This window comes from Equus quagga, chromosome 10, assembly GCF_021613505.1.
Source record: "Equus quagga isolate Etosha38 chromosome 10, UCLA_HA_Equagga_1.0, whole genome shotgun sequence".
Classification (NCBI taxonomy): domain Eukaryota; kingdom Metazoa; phylum Chordata; class Mammalia; order Perissodactyla; family Equidae; genus Equus; species Equus quagga.
Genome location: NC_060276.1, coordinates 92014489 through 92039406, shown reverse-complemented (window position 1 = coordinate 92039406; position 24918 = coordinate 92014489). Strand labels below are relative to the sequence as shown.

Sequence of the window (24918 nt, the reverse complement as noted above, 5' to 3'; positions counted from 1 at the left end):
TCTCCCCCTCTCTCGCTCTCTCTCGCTCTCTCTCCCTCTCTCTCCCTCTCTCCCTCTCTCCCTCTCTCCCTCTGTCCCTCTGTCCCTCTCTCTGTCCCTCCAGTAAACAAGGAATGTTTGGTACCTTCATGACTAAAGAAGTCATTCTTTCCTCATATCTATTATTTTGGAAAAATTAGTGATGAGTTTACGAAACCCATTCCATCATTACATGATACATCCTTTTTGTTTTATCAGAAGTAAAATTATTTTCCTGTCCTGAATATGATTTTCATTAACATCTTTGCAATTAAGATGCCAAGTAAGCCACACCCTCTTACCAGTAATCTGAATACAGCAAGGTGTGAGTGTTCTGGCTCTGAGTGAGCACCACATCCACAAAGTCAATACTGGTTTGTTTTGCGTATTAGATAAAACACTATATAGCTAGTTGCCAATACACTTAGCAAACTCCTTCCCTTACTTGGCTTTAAAAATTGTTCAGATTTATAACACATCTCTAAAGGTATATAAATTTATTTCACAGTACTAGCTGTGATGGTTCTGTGACTCAAAAGGATAAAGGGTGTAAAGAGTGCCCTCCTGGGGAAAATTACTTTCACCTCTTTCTTGTGCCTTTCCTCCATTTGTCTGGTGCTAATTCCTCTTTCTTCCTATTTTAACCTACTTTGGGTGATCTCAGCCTTCCTTAGTGGCAGCAAGGGGTGGACAGTCAAAGCCACAAAATTTTCCGAATGCTAACAGTCTAAAGTGGTTCACAAAACCATGGTGTCCTGAGAAGAGTGAATCTTACTTCTGTGAAGTGATGGACATGTGATAGAACAGGTGAGGAAATGTGGATTCACAAAAGTATTTAATTTACTTGAACTGTGACCATATCGGTGGGAGTTACATGAGGTCTGGAATTGCCAAATAATTCTTCAGCTAGAAACTTCTATTTATAACTCAAAACCATCCCTTTTTAAATTCATTCTTTGCCTACCATATGCGCCTATCTTGATTTGGGTTTCCCCAGAAGCAATGGCATGAAAAGAAGCAAACCCTGAAATAAGGATTCAAGAGCAAGTAATGTATTTAGGATATGGTCTTGGAAAACACAGGGGAGTGGGGAAGTGAGCCAAGGAAGGGAAGGAAGCCAAAGAGAGTATGTCATTAAGCCAGTTATCCCTGTGGGTAACTAGAGCTCAATTTCAGTGGACAACTGTAGAGAACAGTGTAGAACACACTTCAGAGTTATCCAGTCAAGAGATTGGGAATCTGGGGTACTTATAAACCAGCTCCCTTTTCGTCATTGTTGAGGGCTAATTCTGGGGCACTAACTCTGGCACTTCTGACTTGTTCTGTGCACAGCAGCTCCATGATCTTGTGACCTGAAAAGGTCCTCGGCATAGAGTTGTGGGTGTTGCCAATAAACAGGATTCTGTGGGTAGAGATTAGCACTGAGGGGAAATGGATAGGGGCACTGATATCTGCTACAATATACCTCCCACACTGCTCTCAGACCTGCTCCAAAGGTGCAGTTTGTCAGACCACCAGTTGCTTAGCCCCTGATTTGTGTTTACTTTATACACATGTGACTTTCCTTATTATAATGTCAATTATGTGAGGAGGTATGGAGACTCAGTAGTTCAGCCAGACCCTTGACACTATACTTTGGTTGAACTACCACTAGGTTCTTGACTTGTCTCATTCTTGTGGTCAAACACTTGTAAGCCAAAACCTCCTCCTTGCTGTCTTGTCTGTTTCCCCAATTGTTTCCCAAAGATGTTCTGCCTCAGCGTGTCCTATTTCTATGAACTAAATTTAACACATTTCCCTGGTCTAATATAATAAATTTCTCTTTTGCTAACTGTTATCTAAGGTGTATTATGTGATGTGCTAAATTCTCAGGTTAGCTAAGATACAATAATAGCCGCTCTTCTGGGAATCATTGAGGAGTAGCAATATCTGACTTGCTCACCTATGCATTTTATTTATACAATTTCAACACACAGTTATGCCAAAATTATTGACCTAGTACTATATGCCAAGGGGTAAATGTGGAAGTTCTTAGACAATGATACTGTTCCACCCTTTCATGAACTTCCAATTTGGCAGAAAAGATTGGGATAGCTAAACAAATAATTTCAAGACAATATGATCTCATGATAAAAAGGTGTTCTGTGTGCTATGGGAAAGCCGAAGATAGGCATTTATCCTTCCAGAGGACTCAGGGAAGCTTCAAGTGGGTGACCCCCAAACAATTTTGAGGGATAAGGAGGACTTGGCCAAGTGAAGAAAGGTAAGAAGAACATTCTAGACAGAGAAAATAGAAAGTGCAAAGTAAAAGAGGCATAAGGCAATCTTGCGTGTGCTGGAAAACAAACAGTTCAGAATTTTAAGGGTGTAAAAATTGAAGTGTGTTGTACAAGAGATGAGGTGGAGAGCTAAGGTGGACCAGGATGTGGATGGTTTTGGATACTCTGATAACTTTTTTCTTATAAGCAACATAGCATCCTAGGTAGAACAAGAATTTAGCAAATCTGAACTACTAAGTACAGAGTAAGTTCTTGTTCCATTTAGTTACTGAAAGCTAAGTTCTGCCACATACATGTTTTCCTTGGTGTCTATAGGGGAAGGCAATTGGTTTTTTTCTTGTTCCTGACTTCTAATCTACTCAAGGTTTTTCATGGCTGCTGGCTTCTCTCCTCCAGCTGACTTCTAGCCATTATTTAGAAACAACATGGGATCAGGATTTTATTGTGATTATAAAAAACTAAAATGTTATTAGACTGAGAGTTTTACTTGTTTTTAACTTCTTTTTCTTCATACTTAGTCTTGGTCCTTCCCTCGTGCTGACTGTCTCCTCCATTTTGGAGGGTCTTTTTAAAGAAACAGATCCTTAAGGGAAACCCTAAACATTTGTAAACCACCAAACAAATCAACTTTTGTTTTAGTAAATCAAACTATAAAGGTTATGTCAACTTGAAAAGCAAATTTCTTGTTATTTTACCCTCAAAATGAGTTTATTCAGGAGTAGCCAAAAGAATTGCAATTCAGGATGTGCATGCTATGGCAAACCATAGGGAAATCTAGCAAACAAAGGAGGAAAGTTGCTTTTATAGAGAAAAGGGGGGAGTAGGGAGAGGTTGCTCTAAACCAAAGTCCACTGAGGGACAGTAACAGTTCAAGGCAGCAACAGCTTCTCATTGGCTGGGCTGTTGCCGGGTAGAGAGAGAAATCTTCCTTCAGTAGTAAAGTAGTTTTACTACCTGTTAAAGATGAAGTGTATGTCTCTTTATGTTTGGTATAATTGGCAATGTATGACAGGGTATGAGAGCTCCACCTACAGGCCTCCCCAACACCAATTTAGTTAAGATTTCTTTTATTAATTTCCACAGTTCTTTATATAATTAACACTAAGATTCATTGAACAAAATTTCATTGAGCACCCACCATAATGTATTATCTTTGACATTTCTCCAAAAAGGAAAAGGAAGGAAAATATGTGTAATTAAGCCACAGAATGCCAGTGGCTTCAGAAGAAACTACAGCGAGAGAAGCTGCCTGATGAATTTCTGCAACTTCTTTTCTTTGCTTCCCTAATTTTGCATTCGAGGGCTCCTGTGATGGTTCACATGTGCCTAAATATAACACACACATACATACACACATATACACATGTGCACTCAGTAGCTGAAATTCATTCCTTTGGGATGTATTGACCTCTCCAAAGAGTTTGGTTTTTTAATGAAGACACCCATATCTGTGTGTTTGTGTGCCTGAGTGAATGGGCACACACATAAGGATCCACAAACTTTTTCTATAAAGGTATAGATAGTTAATATTTTTGGCTTTGCTGGCCATATTGTCCCTGTCTGAACTACTCATCTCTGCTGTTGGAGCATGAAAGCAACTATAGACAATACATAAATGAATGGGCATGCCTGCATTACAATAAAACTTGATTTTGGGGCACTGAAATTTGAATTTCATGTAATTGTCACATCACAAAATATTCTTCTTTTGATTTTTTTAAAACTGCTTAAAAATATAAAAACCACTCGTAGTTCATGCGCTATACAAAAACAGGTGGTGGGCCCAATTCAATCCATGGGCCATACTTTGCTGACCCCTGGTGCAGCACATTCAGTCACTAACATAGAAAATGAACTTCCACTTATCACATTCTGAGCCATGAGGACAGCTCAGCTCTCTTGATGTGAGCATTGTGCTGAATAAAGAAAACAGTGGTATGAGAGGAGGGAACAATGCACGTGGAGAGATGTCTGAGATCAGTGAATTTAAACTAATCCATAGTTTAGTCTTGGCTACTTGGGGTGGGGGGTAAAACATGTTGATGCCTAGATCCCACACCCAGAGAGTCTGATGAGATTAGTCTCGGGTGTGGCCTGGGCATGGGGGCTTTTGAAAGCTCCCCTGGTGTTTCTGATATGCAGCCAAGGGTGAGGATCACCCATCTCACATATTGACAAAGACATAGCATTTGGGGATCCCCAAAGCCTGGGAGTTTGAGCTATGTTCAATGTTTTTCCCCTTTATTTCTCATTTTTAATTCTCTCTTTCCCATTTAACAGTCTTGCCTCGGTTTCGAACTACAACCTCCCTTGCCTGTCTTTCTTATATATTGGTTTCAGCTCTGAAATAACTAAAAGTTAGGAAAGCTCATAAACCACAGAAAGAATATCCTACAGTCTCTATGTTATGCTATGCACTAGCCTCATTGTCTCAGTGAGTGTTGTTATCTCTCAGGTTAATGCTGCCTTTTGGTTGATTTTCCATAGAAGAGCACTCATTTGACCATGTAGGCACAGGCATAACATTGTCAGCCCACTCTGGGAAGGTTGGCTCCTGGGAAATTCTTTCTGGACCATTACTCCTGGGAGAACATTATGTAAACCAGAAAGGCAACTAATTAAATTATAGCCTCTGTCTCCTAACCTTGGACCCTTTATCTAGAAATGGGCGTATCTAGGAAGCCATTATCAAGGTTTTAGGCTGGCATAAAATTAGAGATTATAAAATAGTAGGCTTTTAAAGTATATTTCATAAGCTAAAGTAAATGAGACTCTTTCCTACTCTAGGAAATGTGTCTTTCAAGTAACCCAGAATATCCAAGCTCCCCAGACAGCGTCATATTTTCACACTTTGGGCCCTATTAGAACTAGATAAATGTATCTCTTTCTTGTAGTTTCCCCTTGAGCAAATTTTAGCGTGAAGTTTTGTTGGCACTGATTTCTAATACTTCTAATTTAAATGTCAGTAACATGATAGCTGAATCAAAAATAGCTCTTTCTTAATTGAACTTTAAACTTCTTTCATTTAGACTTGAGGGAACTTTTATCCTTTTCCTGTTAAGTGGCAAAGATTTATGTATTTTATGTCATATTTTACATAACATCTCAGAGTTGGTACCCAAATATTTATGATATTCTGCCTCATTAGACTAAATCTTTTTTAGTCTAATCAGCTGAAACAACTGAGAGGAAAATATTTTTGAGAAACCCACAGTAAATGTCAGGGCAAAATGTGAAAGTATATGTCATTTTTGAGATAATGCTTCTGGTGACAATAATTTCCAGTAGCTGATTTACAATCACAAGAATTTTTTCCTTATTGCAGGTTAGACTCTTGAATGTCATCACCACAATTAATTAACTTCTGCTGGAGTGACTACGTAAATAGGACTTTTCCTTCTAGCAAGGCCAATCCATGATGGGGACTGTTTCAAAACTGCCTAGGTTGGAGAGGACCTTCAGCACAAACTCAAACAGAAATACCCACATGAATCCCTTTGGATCACAACTTCTTGGTTCATTTCTGCAAGATTCACTCCTAGCCTTTCTTTTTTTAAGGAGATTTTACCTGAAACAGTAGGGAGAGAGATTTTTGTGGTAAAAGCCCCTTCTAAGTTAAACTTCAAAGATGAGCAGAATCACTTGGAAAGACATGAAAAATGTAGAAATGTTGCACCTGAGGCAGGAGGGCTCAGGAAAATCACCAAGGAACTTAGAATTTCAAATTGTGTCAATCTGTTTAATCACAAAATTCTATTCTCTTGTTGTCAGAATTGAAAGACACAGTCATAGATCCCTCCTGAGCAGAGTTTATAGTACTATAATTTATTCAGAGTGCCATCTCTAGAAAGAAGACACTGTTTCTATGTAGTATCAAAGGAATGCTACCCAGAAAATTTTCATAGTTCTCTTAGTCAAATTCCAAGAAACTAACTCCCAGCTCTCTGACACTTTGATTAACTTCTTGATAGCTCATTGTATCAATGTAGAACCTGCTTGGTTGTAACAACTTGATCTTGGTGAAATGATGAGTAAGCAGCATGAGAAACTAGCATGAGCACAGGCTTTGGGGAGACAGACAATTCTGTTTTTACCCTGACTTTGTCATGTACGAATTGTGTGACAGCATGGTGTGTGTGTGTGTGTGTGCGCGCGCTCGTGTGCATGCATGTATGGAATAATTATTTAACCTCTCCAAGACTCAGTGTTCATCTTTAAACCAGGAAGGTTAATAGCTTTTTTCCCCAGTGATGTTGGAGAGCAGAAAGTGTCTAACACCTGGAAAATACTCAGTAAATGCAGCTGCTATTTGTGTAGTTATGAAGGTGGTGGCGGCTGGTGATATCGGTCAGGGCATAGTTAACTTTGGCAGCTTCTCTGGCGCACAGCCTTGAAAAAACTTAGGAGCTGCGGTTGATAGCTTCAGTGGTCATTGCTGATTCTTCCTTCTGCCAGATTTGTCTCCTGGTAATGACGTGTACACAGCCAGACATTCTTTTAAAAGAATCCTTCCTCTATTCCTTTAAGTCTCTCCTCTGATTGGCTCAATTTGTAAGACCTAATCACCACTAATGATCACTGCTGTGCTTTAACAATAAGATTTTTATTATTATACGTGTACTTATAACTTATTAAAATAGTAACTGAAAGAGTGAAGTTCATATGGGCTTATATTTTACCACTTAGCATATCTTCTGCTTACTGAGGGCGAAGACTAAAATAAGAACAAACACTTCTCTTAAACTCTAATTTGTCAAAACTTATAGTTACTTATGAAGCTCCACTTAATAAGAAAATTGTGGTCACCTCAAGGGCAGGAACTGTTTTTTCATTAATCATTATTGAATGGAATCGAATCGCTTTTAGCAAACATGAAACTGAGTCAAACCCATTTACTGAATTTCATTATTTTTATACTACATTTGTTAAATGTGCACTATGAGTCAGACACTAGAACAACACAGAGAAAAGGATATATTATTCCCAATCTTTGATTAAATATGTGCTGAGTGCCTCCGTCCCACCAAGGCATTACGAAGGTGCTGGAGATATCATGGTAAATACATCAGGGACTCTGACAACAAGGAGCTCGCAGCTGAAAAAGGCACTCAGGCCCACATATGTGAACCAATCATGGAACCAAACAAGACATTTGTAGTCAAGAGCTACATAGTTTGGCAAAGACTGTAAGTCAACAGGAATTAAGTAGAGCAGAGGTTGACAAGGCCTGTGATTGACAGGAAAGGCCTGATGGGGGAGGCTGGACTTCATCTGGGTTTTGAAGGCTAGGAAAGATTTGCATAGACAGAGAGTGGTAAACAAGGCATATCAGGTGAGGAGAACACGAGCAAAAGCCTTAGAGGTGGAAGCATGAGTATGACAAGTTGAGAGAATAGTAAGGAACTTGGACTGGCTGGGAGAATGCAGGTGAGTAGCGGGAAATAAAGTTGGAAAGGCAGAATGAAGCTCAGTTACAAAGACCTGGAGTCAGACAAATGGGATTGAACCTAGTGAGCCCCTGAAGGTCTTTGAGGAGCAGGGCAACCTGATAGATGCAGGCCAGTTCCAGTGTGGCTCTGGTGTACTTCATGTGGGTCACATGGCGTCATTTTCTTGTAAGCTTTTCCCTTTGTCTTTGGTTGCTCTGATTCCATGTTAAAGTCAGAATATTCTTTCTCATTTAGGGGAAGCACTGGTTCATCCGATCTCAATGACCAGGAAGCTGGTGCTGGGACCCCGAAGAGCAGCCGGAACAATGGTATGACCCCAGTCACTCAGAGGTCACCAGCCGCAAGCACACGCAGCATGAGCTCAGTCAGCAGTAGAGTAAGTACACAAATTTGAAGGGACACTCAGCTTCTGGGACTCGACATCACCGCTCTGGCCTGGCTGGGTTTCATCGCTCTGTGTCTCAGAGCATGTTGTTTACCCTGTTTAATGGTACAAGCTTCTTTAGCAGGACTGAAACTCCTGCATCCTTAGCTCTTGGCAGAAAGCCTAAAGTGAGAAGGGAAGGGAAGGAGCAGGTTCAAAGGTGACATTTGATGATGGGGGTTTAAATCGCTATATGGTTTAAAGAAAATATAAATTTTAGAAGTCTTCGATTTTGATTCTCTCTGATAATTCTCAAGATATTCATAAGTTAACTGCACTGAAATTTCTCCAAACTGATTTAAATCAGGAAAAGTAGAACCTTGACATCTTTTTATAGTTTTATTTTCTATATGTCTGTTAAAATAAGGGGTCGACACATTATGAAGACTTAAATTGCGTAAGATATGTGTGTGTACGGAAGCTGTTCTTTTGAGTGAATGAGCATCTACTAGATTTCTTTTATTTTGAGGAAGATTAGCCCTGAGCCGACATCTGCTGCCAATCCTCCTCTTTTTTCTGAGGAAGATTGGCCCTGAGCTAACATCCGTGCCCATCTTCCTCTACTTTATATGTGGGACCCCTGCCACAGCGTGGCTTGACAAGCGGTTTGTAGGTCCGCATGCGGGATCCGATCCGGCGAACCCCGGGCCACCGAAGTGGAACATGCAAACTTCACCACTGCACCACCAGGCCCGCCACTACTAGATTTTTTGATTAAGCAGAAAACTCCGTACACATAACTGACATCTATATCTATGAAATCTTTATATACGAGCTACAGTTATTTGATTCAGCCAATATTCAATAAGGACTTACTATATACCAGGCCCTGGTCAAGCAAAGACTTGAAGGAAGTGAAAGAATTAGCTGTGCGGGAGTCTGGGGCAAGGTGTTACTCCAGGCAGGGACAGCACTGATATTCAGCAGGTACAGGTGGGGAAGGCTATTCCAATTACTTGTGGCTGGGCTCCATCTTGACTGGGCAGTGCCCTTGCTCAACCAATGTTTAAAATATCTTTATTTTTTTTTAAAGATTTTATTTTTCCTTTTTCTCCCAAATCCCCCCAGTAGATAGCTGTGTATTTTTAGCTGTGGGTCCTTCTAGTTGTGGCATGTGGGACACTGCCTCAGCATGGCCTGATGAGTGGTGCCATGTCTGCGCCCAGGATTCGAACCGGCAAAACCCTGGGCCTCCGAAGCAGAGCACGTGAGCTTAACCACTTGGCCATGGGGCTGGCCCCCTAAAATATCTTTAATGCCCCTGAAGTAATAGCCAGTGCAAAGACCCTGAGGTAGGAGCATGGCTGGTATATTCAAGGAAGAGCAAGGAAGCCAGTGTGGCTATTGTGAGTGAACAAAGAGGGGAGTACAAGGAAATGAGTTCAGAGAGGTAATGGGGCCGATGGGGCCTTGTAGACCACTGTATGTACTTTGGCATTTGTTCTGAATACGATGGGGGCAGATGGAGGGTTTCGAGTGGAGGAGTGACATGATCTGGCTTCTGTTTATGCATGATCTGGGGGCTGTGCTGAGAAGCAGCTGTAGGGGAACAAGCGTGGAAGCCAGGAGGCCAGTTAGGAGGCCATTGCGTTACGAAGACTGAGCTTTGGAACAGGGAGCTAGAAGTGGAGGTTGTGAACAATCAGATTCTATAGATATTTTAGATATATCTGTATTTATATATAGATATAAAAGGCATTCAGACAGATTGAATAATAATAATAGATATATTTAAATACTTGTAGTCTAAATTGTACTTGTCAATAAGATATAAGGCATGTTTAGGGGCCGGCCCTGTGGCCGTGTGGTTAAGTTCACGCACTCAGGCCCAGGGTTTCACTGGTTCGAATCCTAGGCACGGACATGGCACTGCTCATCAAGCCATGCTGAGGCAGCATCCCACATGCCACAGCTAGAAGGACCCACAACTAAAAATATACAACTATGTACTGGGGGGCTTTGGGGAGAAAAAGGAAAAAATAAAAGCTTTAAATAAAGAGAGAGAGAGAAAATACCAGTTGAAAAAAGAAAAAGATATAAGGCATATTTAAAATTTCTTAAATATTTATTCTGAGCTCGGCAAGCAGTACTGTTCAAGAGCCAGAAAAGCATGTGGATAGTTGATGATTACACTCACTTCTTTGGCAACCTAGCAAGGAATAATGTTGAAAATATCATTTAGTAACTGGTATGGCAGGGGCACCGAGCAATCAGAACAGACGCTGGCACAAGGCTGGAGCAGTATCATGGGGACCCTTCCGCGCATTGACCCAGATTATGGGGAAAACTAGGGTTGTGGAAGAGCGGGGGTAAGGGGAAGAGGGAAGGCAGAATGGACTGGGAGTAGTGCTGTTTACCAACTGATAGAGAAGTATTTTAACAAGTTTAACAGCTAGTACAGCTGTCCCAGTGGGGAGCAGCAAACTGTCATTTCAATGACCAGTAAGTTAGTCAAGTTTGTTCTCAAACTTAGAGGAAAAAACTTAGGGGAAAGAATCACCCTTGTCACATGCTAATATTCTCAAAACTAACAGCCTCTACAGGAGTATTTCTTTATTAAACAATGTCTAGATTTCCCCAACAGACATTCCCTGCAATTGAGTTGAGTCTATGTACATATATATATAGGTGGTGCCTATGTTGAGCTCACTCTTGCATTCTAGCTGATCTAGCTAGTCTTTCCTAAGAGAAAAAGAGACAAAGAGAAATATTTTCTGTTGAGTAAACATAAGACACCGCAGTACTTTATGAAGCACATTTTCTCTTTCATGGTGAAGGGAAGAAGTATATAGAGTTAGATGATGATCAAGGTAACAACTTCTCAATTTCTCCCATTTGTCAGTATCTCTTTGTTTCACTGTTCTTTTCTGCTTTAGCATGTGAGAGGTAAGTTTTTGAAATGGAAAACTCTTAGAACACGAACATCTCTACCCTGTCCTCTGCTGTGATGTAACTTATTAATTTTAGGCTTCACATCCTGAATCTCCAGCGTATGTATTGCATGTTAATGACTGTACAATATTAATGAGCCAAGTAGTGCTCAATATGAAGGATAATCCTTGAGTGCCAATTGAAAAATTTGCTGTCAACATAATTGCCACTAAGGAAGTTGGTCTTGCTTCATTGGAGGACTCCATGTGTGAACAACTTTTTGAAGAGGTGTTGAAAACTGACCTAAACAAATTTATCCACTTGACCTCTGTCAGGGTCTTTTGATAAACCTTGGTAGTGTATGGCAATTAGAGGAATTGGGAGCTATATTCCTCTTGCTACAGGTAGTATGTGTTGGAGAATAATCAAGGGCCAAAAACAGTGTGTATTGAAGCTGCATGGATTAGCATGCTAAACAAATGAGAGGCACATCTCTCTGGAGTGAGTTATCAAAGTCTCACTTAATGTCTAAGGCATGGGCTAAATATAGGACAACACAGAGGAAAGTCCTTCCTGTAGGACTTTGAAAGGCACTTTTTGATTTTATGGAGGAGGGAATTGAAAAATCTCTTAGATTTGATTATTATTATTCCACGGTGTCATTTGCATGGACGTTTAACCTGGTCCAGTTCTCAAAAGGTCCAAAACTAGTTTTTAATGCTCTGGCAAACTTGGAGTGATATAGTGGTCAAGCCCCTATGGGCAAAGGCAAAGCCGGGACATAGTTTTCCCTTATCACACGGTACAAGAAAAGCAAATCTCAGACTGAATACTGCCATGTGCACAAGCATTTATTAGCAAGCAGGCAGGCAAAAAAAGTCACTTATTCCTGTAAGCTGGGGAAGTCCCCATTCGTTATCCTTTTATGAACTTTGATAAGCACCTTGCACGAAAGTTTCATTCCAATAATGATCTAACCAACTGTGTTCTGATCATCCAGCCTGCTAAAAGGAAAAGGTTACATGGTCTTCTGTTAAATGGGGGTGGAGGAGGTAAGGGGTGGTTGAGGAGAGGGGGTGTTGAGAATGGCGACAAACTTAGGACCAAACAGAGTTCTAAGCCTGAGTACTACTTTGAGCGTATGAAGCTTGCCAGACTCTTTTACATAGTTCATGTAAGATTGATGGTACCTGTATCATCTTTCTTGCTAACCATATATAAACACCTTTTATGCTAATAAACAAACCTCTTGGTATAGATTTTAGAAAGTAATTATTGATAGTAAGTTTTAGAGTTATATGGACTCCTGAAGAGGGTCTTCCAAATGTCAACTAGCTCCTCCTAAAGAGTCATACATATAAATGTGGTTACACTGAAGTATATTTATATGGAAGGATTTTAGGTAAACTACAGTGAGTATAATGGTTTTTCTCATTTTTGCTTTGTGAGAAGGAACGTGGTTTTGAAAATTCCATGGATTTGGCTGCCACTGAAAGCACCTCTGAGGATGTCACAAAGAGTCATCACAGAAACACTTCTGGCACACCTTCCATAGCAGTGTCCGGGGCCTCCCTCTCATCAGGTGGGTATTTACAGCATGACTGCTCTGTTGTAAAAAAATGACCGGATCAGATAGTTGACTGCCCGGTGTGACATTAAATGGGTGTTTCATGCCTTAGAAAAATAATCGTCCATTCTTTGACCCCTGGTGGGAGGCCCACTCCATGAGAACTACTTGAAGATGGACTCAGGTGATGCCTTGAGCCTCTTGTATTCATGAAAAATTCATTTGTGAAGTGTATCCTCTTGCCAGTCATCATTGCCAAGTTTCAGAGCTATATCAAATGTCAATGTCAATATAGGAGTGTAGGAAATATAATTTGCTCATTTGGTATGAAAGATATTTCCTTGATTCCAAGAGTTTAAGGAAATGGTAGTTCAGTGGATATAGTGGTCAGAAATTCCCTATATCTAGACATATTAACCATTCCATGGTTTAAATAAGGAGTGGTTTGCAAGCAGCATTAAGGGATTAATAATAACCCCTTTCATTTGAACGGTACATTCAAATATATCATTATACTTCATCGTCACAGCAACCCTGTGAAGCAGGCATTATTCATGTTTCAATTTTATTACCTATGAATAAGGAGACTCTTTAGAGAAATCTGTCATAATTATGAAGTTTATGTCCCATGTGTAGAATTAAAATCATGGCAAAATCCTCAACATGAAAAGTTACCTGTTACCTAATGATGATATTTGCGTAAAGCCTAAGGCTGGATTCTGTGTGCTGAGTTGGAGAGCCTCTCCTAGCCAGGCAGCTCCCAAAGGGTTTTCTAAATGTGTGTGGTTATTGTTGCATTTTGTTCAAGACTAGGAAATTTGTTCACCTGTTAAATAAAAAGTTTGAAACTAGCCTAGAAGCTATAGAGTGTGCTTCTCCTACTTCTGTTCAACAGCTCCTGTATATTGAGTATGTACTCTGTGTCAGGCACTATGCTAAGCACTTCTGCATTATTCCATTTATCATGTCAAACTTAATCACTTAATTGCTCTCTGCAATCTTTCTCATTTATAAGCAACTATATCTATCTCAACAGGGCCTTGACATAGAACTAACTGTCCTGTGGAAATAAACTGTCCGTGTCTTGGCGAGCTGTCCACAGCATCACTGAGTCATGCACTGTCCTTTAATTTATATTTTCAAAAGCAAGATATTTTTCTCATGAAAGAATGTTCTGGGGCCTAAAGAAATAGAACTTCCTCTCAATTTACCTGTAGCCACTCTCTTTTTGTGTGAAAGGAACTTGCTATTTCATTTAATTGCATTTTATGCCAAATATGAAAATACAATGAATTCTCAAAATATTGAAATTAAGAATGATTCATGTTGTGTTTTTCTAAGCTTAAGGGCCCATTCTGTGAGAATTTTTCAAAGTCTATGAGCAAAGCAGAAGCCTTAAACAGCTTCAAAATTAGTATTTTATGGTAGAGCATTTAACCTCCTTTGATCAAAGGAGAAATGAACACATCCGTGTTGATAATTCAGTCCAAGGAAATTTCAAAATACTATTAAAAAAATTGAAGTATGTTAGTATAAACAGCACGAAGTTACTAATTACTAACTCTATTGCCTTCATGACACTATCTATGCCATATGCCTAGAAGGAATTGGAATGAAGATGAAATATTTGCACTGAAAAATAACAAAATAAGCTGATTCACATCTTCCCTTTTCTCTTGCTTCCTCCAGACCGAAGTCGATCTGAATTAGATTTGAGTGGGTCATTTCCAGAAGACTTAGAGGATACTGTAAGCATAAGAAGCAAGTCTGTCCCTGGGGCTCTAGACAAAGACTTGGTAAGTTGGATGTGGAAGAGAGTCTAATGATCATGAAGAAAGAGCGTGATCTTGTTCTAAACCTGTCCACTTTTAGGGGCAGATGAGTTGAGAGTAAAGTGAGAATATACAGTAATCTCTTCTTATTAGTCTTCACAACTAAAATATAAAAAGAACTAAAGAATGATTAGAAAAAGTAACAGATAATCAGGTTAATGAGTAAAGATTATCTCTAAGGAAACACCTGTTGGGGATATCAATACCTGGCTAAAAGCACATCACTTAATCTAAACCTGGAAGACGAGGGATCTCAAAATTTCCTAAACCAAATATTTCTAGACTTATCTGAATTAGATTATTGTTAAGGTTCCTTCCAGTTCTAATGTTCTGATATTCTGATTTCTTTTTTTTTAAATTTTTAAAAATTTTTCCTTTTTCTCCCAAAGCCCCCTGGTACATAGTTGTGTATTTTTAGTTGTGGGTCCTTCTAGTTGTGGCATGTGGGATGCTGCCTCATCATGGCTTGATGAGCGGCGCCATGTCCACACCCAGGATTTGAACTGGTGAAACCCTGGGCCACTGAAGCAGAGCGTGCGAACTTAACCACTCGGCCACGGGGCTGGCCCCTGATATTCTGATTTCTATAATTGCTATTGTGGGGGAGAAAGAAATCTTTTTCTATGCTTCTATGTTCTTCTGGCCATTCCAAGAATTAAATTGACCTGAGACAGAATAACAGGAGAAAATCAAATAAAGTTTAATAACATGTATACATGGGGGAAACCCAGGAAAACTGAATAACTCACCAAGATGGCGAAAAGCTACCACCTTAAATACCATCATCAGCTAAAGACAAAGGAGGATGTTGGGGGTAGTGGTTTGGGACTTCAAAGGGAGGAAAGCAATGCACATGGAGGTGGAAAAGCAAATGTTTGGTAAACAAATGTTCGCCATGCCTTGCAAAGACAATGGGACATGGAGAGGACTTTGATCAAATGGGCCTTGCTAGGTTCCTCCCTGTCTACCCCACCTAGTCCATATTATACTATAGTTATCTGTGGTGATAGCTCCTTCTTGGAACAGACTTTCTATCTTAAATTATTTTAGGCAGTTAGGGAGATGGTCAAAGTTTCTTCCTGAGTCTTTTGTTCTTAAAAATAATCAAGCCAGGGGCTGACCCCATGGCCGAGTGGTTAAGTTCATGTGCTCTGCTGCGGCGGCCCAGGATTTCTCCAGTTTGGATCCTGGGCATGGACATGGCACCACTCATCAAGCCATGCTGAGGCGGCTTCCCACATGCCACACTGGAAGGACCCACAACTAAGAGTATACAACTATGTACCAGGGGGCTTTGGGGAGAAAAAGGAAAAAGTAAAATCTTTAAAAAAAATAATAATAATCAAGCCAAAGAGACACATTTTGGGGTGGCAAATTCTGATCCCCCACACTATAATGCAGTTTGAACTCCTTGGAAAAAAGATATAACACAAATGTTAAATGACATTAATACAGTTTTTCCAAAGAAAGCCAGGAAACTTGAAGTTTTAAAACTCAATGGTATTTACTGTAGTATAGAAAAAACTGGGAAAGTATTTTAAAATCCACCACAAAAAAGGTGGGAGCAATGAACTCAAATGGTTTCAAAGCTTACTTGTGTTCAACCTTTAAAGAAGAGGTAATTCCAATGTTATTAAACTATTCCTGGTCTTAGAAAACTCTGAAAATCTTCACATTTATAGTAGAAAGTTATTACACCCTTAATACTCAAATTTGATTTTAAAAATAGTTTAGAAAAGAAAACTAAAGTTAAACCAACTGATGAAGATATATGCAAAACTTGAAATATAATATTAAGTGAAACCTAGCAGTGAATCAAAAAATATTGCAATGAGGATAAGAAAGTTTTATTCTAGGTATGAATGGAAGAATATAAGAATATGTATTATACAATTGCTATTTCAATATATTCAAGGAAAAAATATAAAACTATGTTAATAGAAAACTATTGGCAAGATTTGACAGTCATATCTAATAAAAATACAAATTTAAAACTAACAGAAACCATTAAAATATGGTTTTAAAATGGTAACTATCAGAAAATCCATACTGTGTGGTCATTTTAAACGTTGAAATGATAAAGCCATTTCCATTAAAATTAAGAACAAAACAGAGATTCCCACTATTACTATTATTAATCAGCATTGTTTTGAAGATTCTGGCAAGTATAACAAGGAAATAAAATGATCTTTAAAAGTATTAAATATGATATGAAATTATATATTTTTTCTTATAATATGCTTCAATACCAAAAAAATCCTAAGTGATTTAGAAGGAAAAGCTACTAGAATTTGTAAGGGATTTGGGAAGACCAGCAGCTCAGCTAATCTGAGTTTGTGGCTCTTGTTGGGGCAAGCAGTAGGACCATGAACAAGCTAGAAATTTAACAGGATATCCGATCAATGAGACAGCTATACAGGGCCTTGACAAGCTCTCCAAACATTTTTGTGGGAGGGTAAAAACTAGAGTGAGCCCAAGCTGTCAAATCATGCCTGACTGACTGTGAACCTGAGCACATGCACAAATGAGACACGAGAAGGTGCAGTGGGAAATAAGAGCTGGAGGAGACTTGAAAACTGCCTGATTTTGAATGCACTCTAAAAAGAACTCACAGATCTGTTGACAGAGAGTTGATGGCTCACTGGCTAGAGGCGTTTGAGCATAACCTCTAAACAATTATTAACTGACCACTAAACTCAGCAGATACAGGGGTGATCCATAGGAGATTGGGCTTAAAAATTAAAACAAGAATTAAAAAAAACTGAACAGACACATCACTGGCCACACACAGGGCAGGAAACAGGTTCCATAGATTGGTCCAGCCAAGTTACTAAATAAGGAAACAAAACAAAAAACAAGGGATAACAGCAACCCTCAGTGTAGAAATAATCAGAATCCAGAGCTGCTACAATATATGAAGGCAAATGTTGATTCTTTGGGAAGATCAACATAATTGACAAACCATTAGTTAGCCAGGATTTCTTAATCTCAGCATTATTGACATTTTGGCCTAGATAATTCTTTGTTGTTGGAGACTGCCCTGTGCACTGTAGGATGTTTGGAAACATCTCCAACTTTTACCTGCTAGATGCCAGGAGCACTCCCCCATTTGTGACAACCAAAAATGTCTCCAGATATTACCAAATGTCCCCTGGGGGACAAAATCACCTCCAAATGAAAACCACTGAGCTAGACTCGCTAAGAAAAAGAGAGGACAAAAATTACCAGAATCAGGAATGAAAGAGGAGACATCTCTACCAACATAACAGAAATTTAAATGATTATAAGTTAATACTACAAACAACTACGTGTCAACAGAATTGGCAACTTAGATAAAATGGATAATTTCCCAGGAAGCCACAAATTACTAGAATTGATTAAAAAAATAGAAATTCTGGGTGGATCTAGAATAAGTAAAGGTATTGAATTAGTAATTAAAAACCTTCCCCCAAAGAAAAGCCCAGGCGTAGAAGGCTTCACTGATAAAGTCTATCAAATGTTTGAAAAAGAAATAATATCAATCATTCACAAACGTGTTCAGAAAATTGAGGAGGAGGAAGTACTTCCCAACTTATTTTACAAGGTCAGTATTACACTGATACCAAAGCTAGACAAAGACATTGCAAGAAAAGAAAACTGCAGACTAATACCCATTATGGATATAGATGGAAAAGTCCTTAATAAAATTTTAGAAAACCTAGTCCAGTAACAAAAAGAATTGCACACCATAACTAACTTTGATTTATCCTATGGATGCAAGGTTAATTTAGCATTCAAAAATAAATTAATGTAATATAGCAAATTGAGTTCAGTCATGTATAGGAAGGATAAAACACAATGACTAAGCTGGATTAATCACGGGTTTACAAGGATTCATGTTAATAAACTTTTTAAAATTTTAGAATAGTTTTAGATTTATAGAAAACTTGTGAAGATAATACAGAGAATTCCCATATACCTCATACCCAGTTTTGCCTATTAATATCTTATGTTAGTATGGCACTTTTGCCACAATTAATGTATCAATATGATATATTAGAATTAACTCAAGTCCATTCTTTATTCATATTTCCTTAGTTTTACCTCATGTCCTTTTTTTGTTCCAGAATCCCATCCAAGATACTGCATGACATTTTAATTGTTGTGTTTCCTTCGTCTCCTCTTGGCTGTGACTATTTCTCAGACTTTCCTTGCTTTTGATTATCTTAATAGTTTTGAGGAGTACTGGTCAGATATTTTGCAGAATTTTCCCTTATTTTGGATTTGTCTGATGTTTTTCTCATGATCAGAAAGGGATTGGCAAAGTGCCACGCTCACCACATCACATCAAGGGTACATGCTCACTGTTGATGTTGACCTTGAGCACCTGGCTGAGGTCGTGTTTGTCAGGTTTCCCCGCTGTAAAGCGATTCATTTCCTCCTCTTCCATCGCAGTACTCTTTGGAAGAAAGTCACTGTGTGCAGCCCACACTGGAGCAGTTATGTTTCACCTCCTTGAAGATTAAATATCTACATAAATTACTTGGAATTATTTTGTATAGGAAATTGGTCTCTTCTTCCATATTATTCAGTCATTTATTTAGATCCGTATGTACTCATGGATATTTATTTTATATTATCAGTTATAATCTGATACTACTTTATTTGTGTGTGCTGAAATTTTTCTACCTTTGGCCATTGGGAGCTCTTTCACTTGCCGCCTGTGTCCCTTTGACATGCTTCTATCATTGTGGGTTGGGTTTTTTGTTGTTGTTAGTTTGTTTTCAGCACTTTCTTACTTTCTAGGACTACAGGGTGCTCGAGCTCATCTTGTGAGCTCATCAGTGAGAAAAAGGCAAATAAAGCAATATAAAAATAAGCAAATCTTGAATAAGTACTTCACAAGACAGGAACTTCAGTTGGCCAATGATCAGTAAAAGCTGCTCAACTTAGTAATAAGGGAAATGAAAATTAAAATCGTGGAGAATTTAAATATCTACTAGATTAGCAAAAATGAAAAATCTGACAATACCAACTGTTGGCAGGCAAGGATATGGAGCAAAGGGAACTCTCAAACGTTGCTGGCCAGCCTGTAAATTGGTATGACTACTTCTGAATGTTTGACATTATCTTTAAAAAAATATGTAGATAAACAGATGGAGATATGCATGCCCTATGACTCGACAACTTCTCTCACTGTTATGTACCCAAGGGAAACTTGTGTTTCTGTGCACCAAGATAAATGTTTAAGAATATTCATAGCAGCTTTGTTCATAATAGATAAAATCTGGAAACAACCCCAATATTCAGCAACAGAAGAATGGATAAAGTGTGGGATATCATATAATTATATATTAAACAGTAGGGAACAAACTGCAGCAAGGTGCAACAATTTGGATGTATCTTAAGACTATAATGTTGAGAAAAGGAGGCAAAACACAAAGGAATATATAACATTTAATTCCATTTATATGAAGTTCAAAAACAGGCAAAACAAAATCAAATTGTTTAGGGATGTATGCTTAGGTAGTAAAACCATAGAGGAAGCCAGGCTGTTATTACCATAAGAGTTAAGGTATTATTTCCAGTGGAGCAGAAGGGGTTTGCGATATGGACAGGATGCAAAGGGGCCTTCTGCTTGATCACTTTCTATTGTTATTATACTGTGCATTTATGTTTTATGTACTTTTCTATGTGTCATATTTTATAGTAAAAGGATTTTTTTAAAGTGAAAGCACAGAATTACATATATGATCTATAATAAAATAATAAAAATAACCTATAAAACTATTGTTAAAATAACTTGTTATGTATGACTACTCAGATTTGTGTGTGCACAATTTTATATGTTTTTTCATATAAACAAGGAGGAAGATATGGAATGTAATTTGTATGACAGAATGCAATATATTGGTTTTACCTGGGGTGAGAGGAGAAGCAAAAAACAAAGCTGTCCATAATAAAAAAAAACGGCATGCATGATATAATCCATTTATGCATGTGTGTGTGTGTGTGTATGTATATACACGTATCCCATACATACCATACATATATATATACTGTAAAAATTATTGAAAATTGATCATTAATATGTTAATGAGAGATATGTTTTTAATTTGTTTATCTATATTGCTTGAAGTTTTCTACTATAAAAATGTATTGCTTAAATAACCATGAAAAGTAGTGGGGGGAAGTAGGACAAAAAGGGGGAAGAAAAGTAGAATCTGGGATTTTGGACAAGAATCCAGCGTCTAAAATACTTTATTGGAGAGATTTTCAAGGCATATCTTCCCATCTCGACAGTATACACACACACACCTTAATTTTTTTAATTAAAAAAATAATTTAAGCTTATTTCCCAAAGTGAATCACCTTAGAGAGATGGGAGATAGGAATTGAACACCCAAGTCTGTGTGATTCCAAATTTCATGTTCTTTCCATAAAGCAAGCACCATGAAGAAGACCTCACTGCTCTGGTGGTGCAATTCAGGTTGAATGGAGGGCAAAAGAGAAAAACCCAGGAATGGGATGATTTCTAGATATTTGTATCTAATTTTTCAGGTATTTAAAAAAGAAAGTGAATTTTAAAGTGAAAAGACTTTCTAGGAAAGAAAGAAACCAAACCACTGATTTTCCCCTCCTTCTTTAGGACTCTTCGGAAGAGACTGAAGAAGGCATTGATGACTTAGTGTCCTCCGGGTTTTCTGCAAATACCCACAGTCTAGCAAGTGGCCTGTCAACCGTAAGCAGTTCTCTAGCACACACTGGAAGTTTCTTCTTTGTATTGTTGATTTTCTGTACATTTCCAAAAGAGATAGGAATGTTCTAGGGAAAATGTATGATAGTGAATTATAAGTCATTATAGTCTCCTGTGTGCCCTTTGCCCACAGAGTACTTTTTGGTCTAATTTTGTTGTTCTTCCTAAGGCTCCTGATTCCTTCTCCCTCCTTCCATGGTCTTCACCCAGGTTTTAAAATGTCTTCATTCTTTAGTTCAGGCTCTCATCAGCTCAAGCCTATAAATTATCTCAATTCTCTGCTGATACGTTTCCCTGCCACCATTCTCTCAGCTCCCCAGCTGTCCTCCACACTGCGGCCAATCATTTTCCTGAGACACATACCCAGTCAGCTTTCTCTCCTACTCAGACACTGTCCATAGCTTTCCACTGCCTACAGAGTAAAGTCCCTTCTTACTTTAGTGTTCAAGGCTTTCCTTGAGAGGTAGGCTTTAGGAGCCTCTGTGTCCTTGTACCCGTCTATGTGCCTATAAGTCTTTTTCTTTGCTTCTCTGATTTCTTTCTGTTGCTCTAATACCCTTTTTCCTTTTGACCTCTGGGCAACTTCCTTAAAGAATTCTCAAGCGGGCTCTGACAGGAAGTGGACCTACCTAAATGTGCCTGATGCTGACTCAGACACTGTGAGTTTTCAATCTTTCCTTTTCCTTCTTTCCAACCATACTTCACAAATTTCATGATATGGGAAATCTGATTAGGTGGGCAATTTTTCCAGCATTTCTCTTATTCTGACTTGTGTACAATTAACCAGAGGTTCTCATTTAAAGGCTAAATACCATTATCAGAATCCAAGTATTCCAAAGAAAGAGTGTTCGTTAAACATTAGAATCTGAGTACCAGTCAAAAGACACTTGGTCCAAAATGATATACCATTAACAAGATAACTTAAAATAAACATCTCTATTTTAAATCACAGCATTGGCTTTGTTAATAGCATAAAATTTGGTTAGCAGTAAAATAGTCTTAACTGCCTTAATTTCTCCCAAGCTTCAGCATCTGTGGGTTCTTAAATTTTCTTCCATCCACAGGGGGCCCCTGCTTACAGACAACCTTCTTTGAAGATGTGGCTACAGAGGGATGTGGTGTAGACACAAGTTAGTGATACAAGGAGGTAGTGAGGTATGGTGGGAGGTCCTCAGACTAAAAATCTGGAGATCTTGCTTTATGTCTTGGCGCTGCCAACAATTTCTGTGAGCCAGAGTTTTCTTGTATGTCACATGAAGGGGTTAGAGCTTATTCTTGAAGTCCTTGAAACTCAAATCGTAGTCCATGGACAAGCAATATTGCATCACCTGGGACAGAGACTCAGACTTTGTCAGTTCACAAAGCCCCTAGTTCTTGATGATTCTTTCATAGCACTCCTAGGCCAAAAGTAACACGTGAGTAGCCCATTTATTAAGTCATTAGGTCAAAAAAACTTAATAAGCACTGGTATCCTAACAACTTAGTAGCCATTTGAAAAAATAATACACATAAACTGAAAAGAAAAATAGTGTTTGTATTCCATTCTTAAATAACCCCTAATACTTACTCTTGGGATGTGTCTGCCTGTTGGACACTGCACGACTTGTCAAATCTTGGAATCTGATTGGACAGCACCACTTTCATTTCCTGTTCCACGTTGATTTTTGTACAATACTTGCTTTTGTCACAGCAACTGCCAAAAACTCAGCTTCACGCGGATAGAACTTCACTGAAAAGAATAAGGTGTGATTTAACGTTAACGCTGTGAACTACTGTTAGTAGTTTGCATGGTGTCTGACAGATGTCACTGTCTTTCCCTTGACATTTTAAAATATCCTGTGGTGCCCCTGTGAGTTTACTGTGGTGCTCTGGAATGCCTCGACACGCAGTTTGGGAACTGTAGATCTAGGCGTTTCTTAGAAAAGCAGATTCTCAGACCCCACCTGAGACTGAATAGATCAGAATTTTCATTTTAATAAGATCCCCAGGTGATTTAGATGCAATTAAAGTTTGAAAGGCACTGCTCAAAGCCACCTGCTATCATGAAAATTCTGTTGTTTAGGGAATAGGAAAGACAAATGAGGTCACTCACTGGCTCTCTTTAAGTTATAATTTCCAAATAATTATGGAATCTTTGGTTTGCTGTTGCCCTTGACTTAAGCTTAGAAGAGATACTACACATCCTGTTCTTTGAGCTGTCTCTACTCTGAGCAATTGGAGGAATGTAATGACTTTTGTTATGTATATATGAAAAAGTAGAGAGTCTAAGCTCTCTTTGCACTCACCACAGTCCTTATTTCCCAGTGGTTCACACACAGGGCTTTGGAAACTACTAGATCACTCATGAAAGCCTTCCAGCTGGTCTTTTGTGACAGTTGTGTTGCTAAGATACAGAGTTTGTGCTCCTGGCACTGAAAGATAATTTTGTTAAATTTAATTTAAAATATGTGTCTTTATCATTAGTGTCTTGTCATAAACTTCATTTATTCTGGTAGATTTGGTCTTATTTAATTTTTATTTAATTTATTGGTTGGTGTATTATTTTATTGTTTAATGTTCTATTTTGTTGGTTGCTATTTTACAGAGGTTTACAAAGCCCTGGTCTTACACTACCCATGTGGCCACACAGCTGCTCAGGGGAATCAGGGCAGCTGCGGGTGTAGGATGTTCCCCTGGCATGCCCTTGTTAAGGTGAAGTTACGGCTTCCCAGAGCCTGATGGTATGCTCTCTGTGGGTGTCGGAGAGAGAAGCCTGTGGCTCATGCTGGCCCAGAATATGAGATAAGCTTTTCTTTGTCCTGATCAGTGCATTCTGGACCTTGAAGTAGATTTGACCTTGAGTCTACCAGTGAAAAGGGAAAAAGCTACAGAGATGGGGCTAGGAAATGGGGATGGGGATGGAAATGCCTCAATGACCCTGTGTTCATTAGGAGAAATGAATAAACAAAGGGTATTCACTAACCCAAAAAGGCAATGCTTCCCCTCTCAGCAAGTTTCCTGCCTTCCTTACTAATTGTCCTAGATCTTGTCCCTTATCAGGCTTGGATTTCATACAAGAACAGCAAAATGAGCAAAACAAGTGATTTTTGCTTTCTTCCCTCACCCTAGACTTTCCTGCTCATTATAAAGAACAGGAATAGTCTGTGAATGAAGAGGGTAGCTTCTGTGTGAGAGATCGTTAGAAAAGCACTGGACATCTCTTTTCATCTTGTTTATTCCAGACCAGCCTTAACAGCATGATGAGTGTTTACAGTGAAACAGGAGACTATGGCAACGTGAAGGTCAGTGGTGAAATCCTTCTCCGCATCAGCTACTGCTACAAAACTGGCGGGCTCTACATTTTTGTCAAGAATTGCAGAAATCTGGCCATAGGAGATGAAAGGAAACAGAGGACAGATGCGTAAGCACATAGCATATTCCTCAGACTGTTTCAACTACTGCATCCTTTGTCAGTATGTGTGTTTCTCTTTCAGAAGAGTCTTAGCATTCCTCTTGATTCAGAGCCTTCTCAGATGATTGTCGCTTTCCTCCTATGCCACACTTCTAAATATTCTCTGAAGTGCATGTATGATGGTTATGTCTGTGGTTACCTGACTTGTAAAAAGCTGTTACTCAACATGATTCTGGACTGACATGTTTGTAGTTTATACAGAGGCAGCTCTTTGAGATAGAAGGCTGATGCATTGGCGCACCCCAGGATCTATAAGAGTATCCTGTTCAATTTTTGTGCTGTGAAACCCT

The 24918-nt window shown here is 38.9% G+C and overlaps 1 protein-coding gene across 7 annotated transcripts in view; it reads left to right on the top strand.

The window, feature by feature from the left end:
- The window catches only part of SYTL5 (synaptotagmin like 5), a 261691-nt gene that overhangs the window by 158567 nt on the left and 78206 nt on the right, over positions 1–24918 (top strand). For 6 of the 7 annotated variants that reach the window (XM_046673686.1, XM_046673687.1, XM_046673684.1 and 3 more), the window contains 5 exons: positions 7982–8123; positions 12492–12624; positions 14299–14405; positions 21070–21162; positions 24399–24577. In XM_046673686.1, coding sequence (XP_046529642.1) covers positions 7982–8123; positions 12492–12624; positions 14299–14405; positions 21070–21162; positions 24399–24577 — 654 coding nt within the window. The remainder of the gene's footprint in view (positions 1–7981; positions 8124–12491; positions 12625–14298; positions 14406–21069; positions 21163–24398; positions 24578–24918) is intronic. The other variant, XM_046673689.1, reaches the window with a different exon arrangement.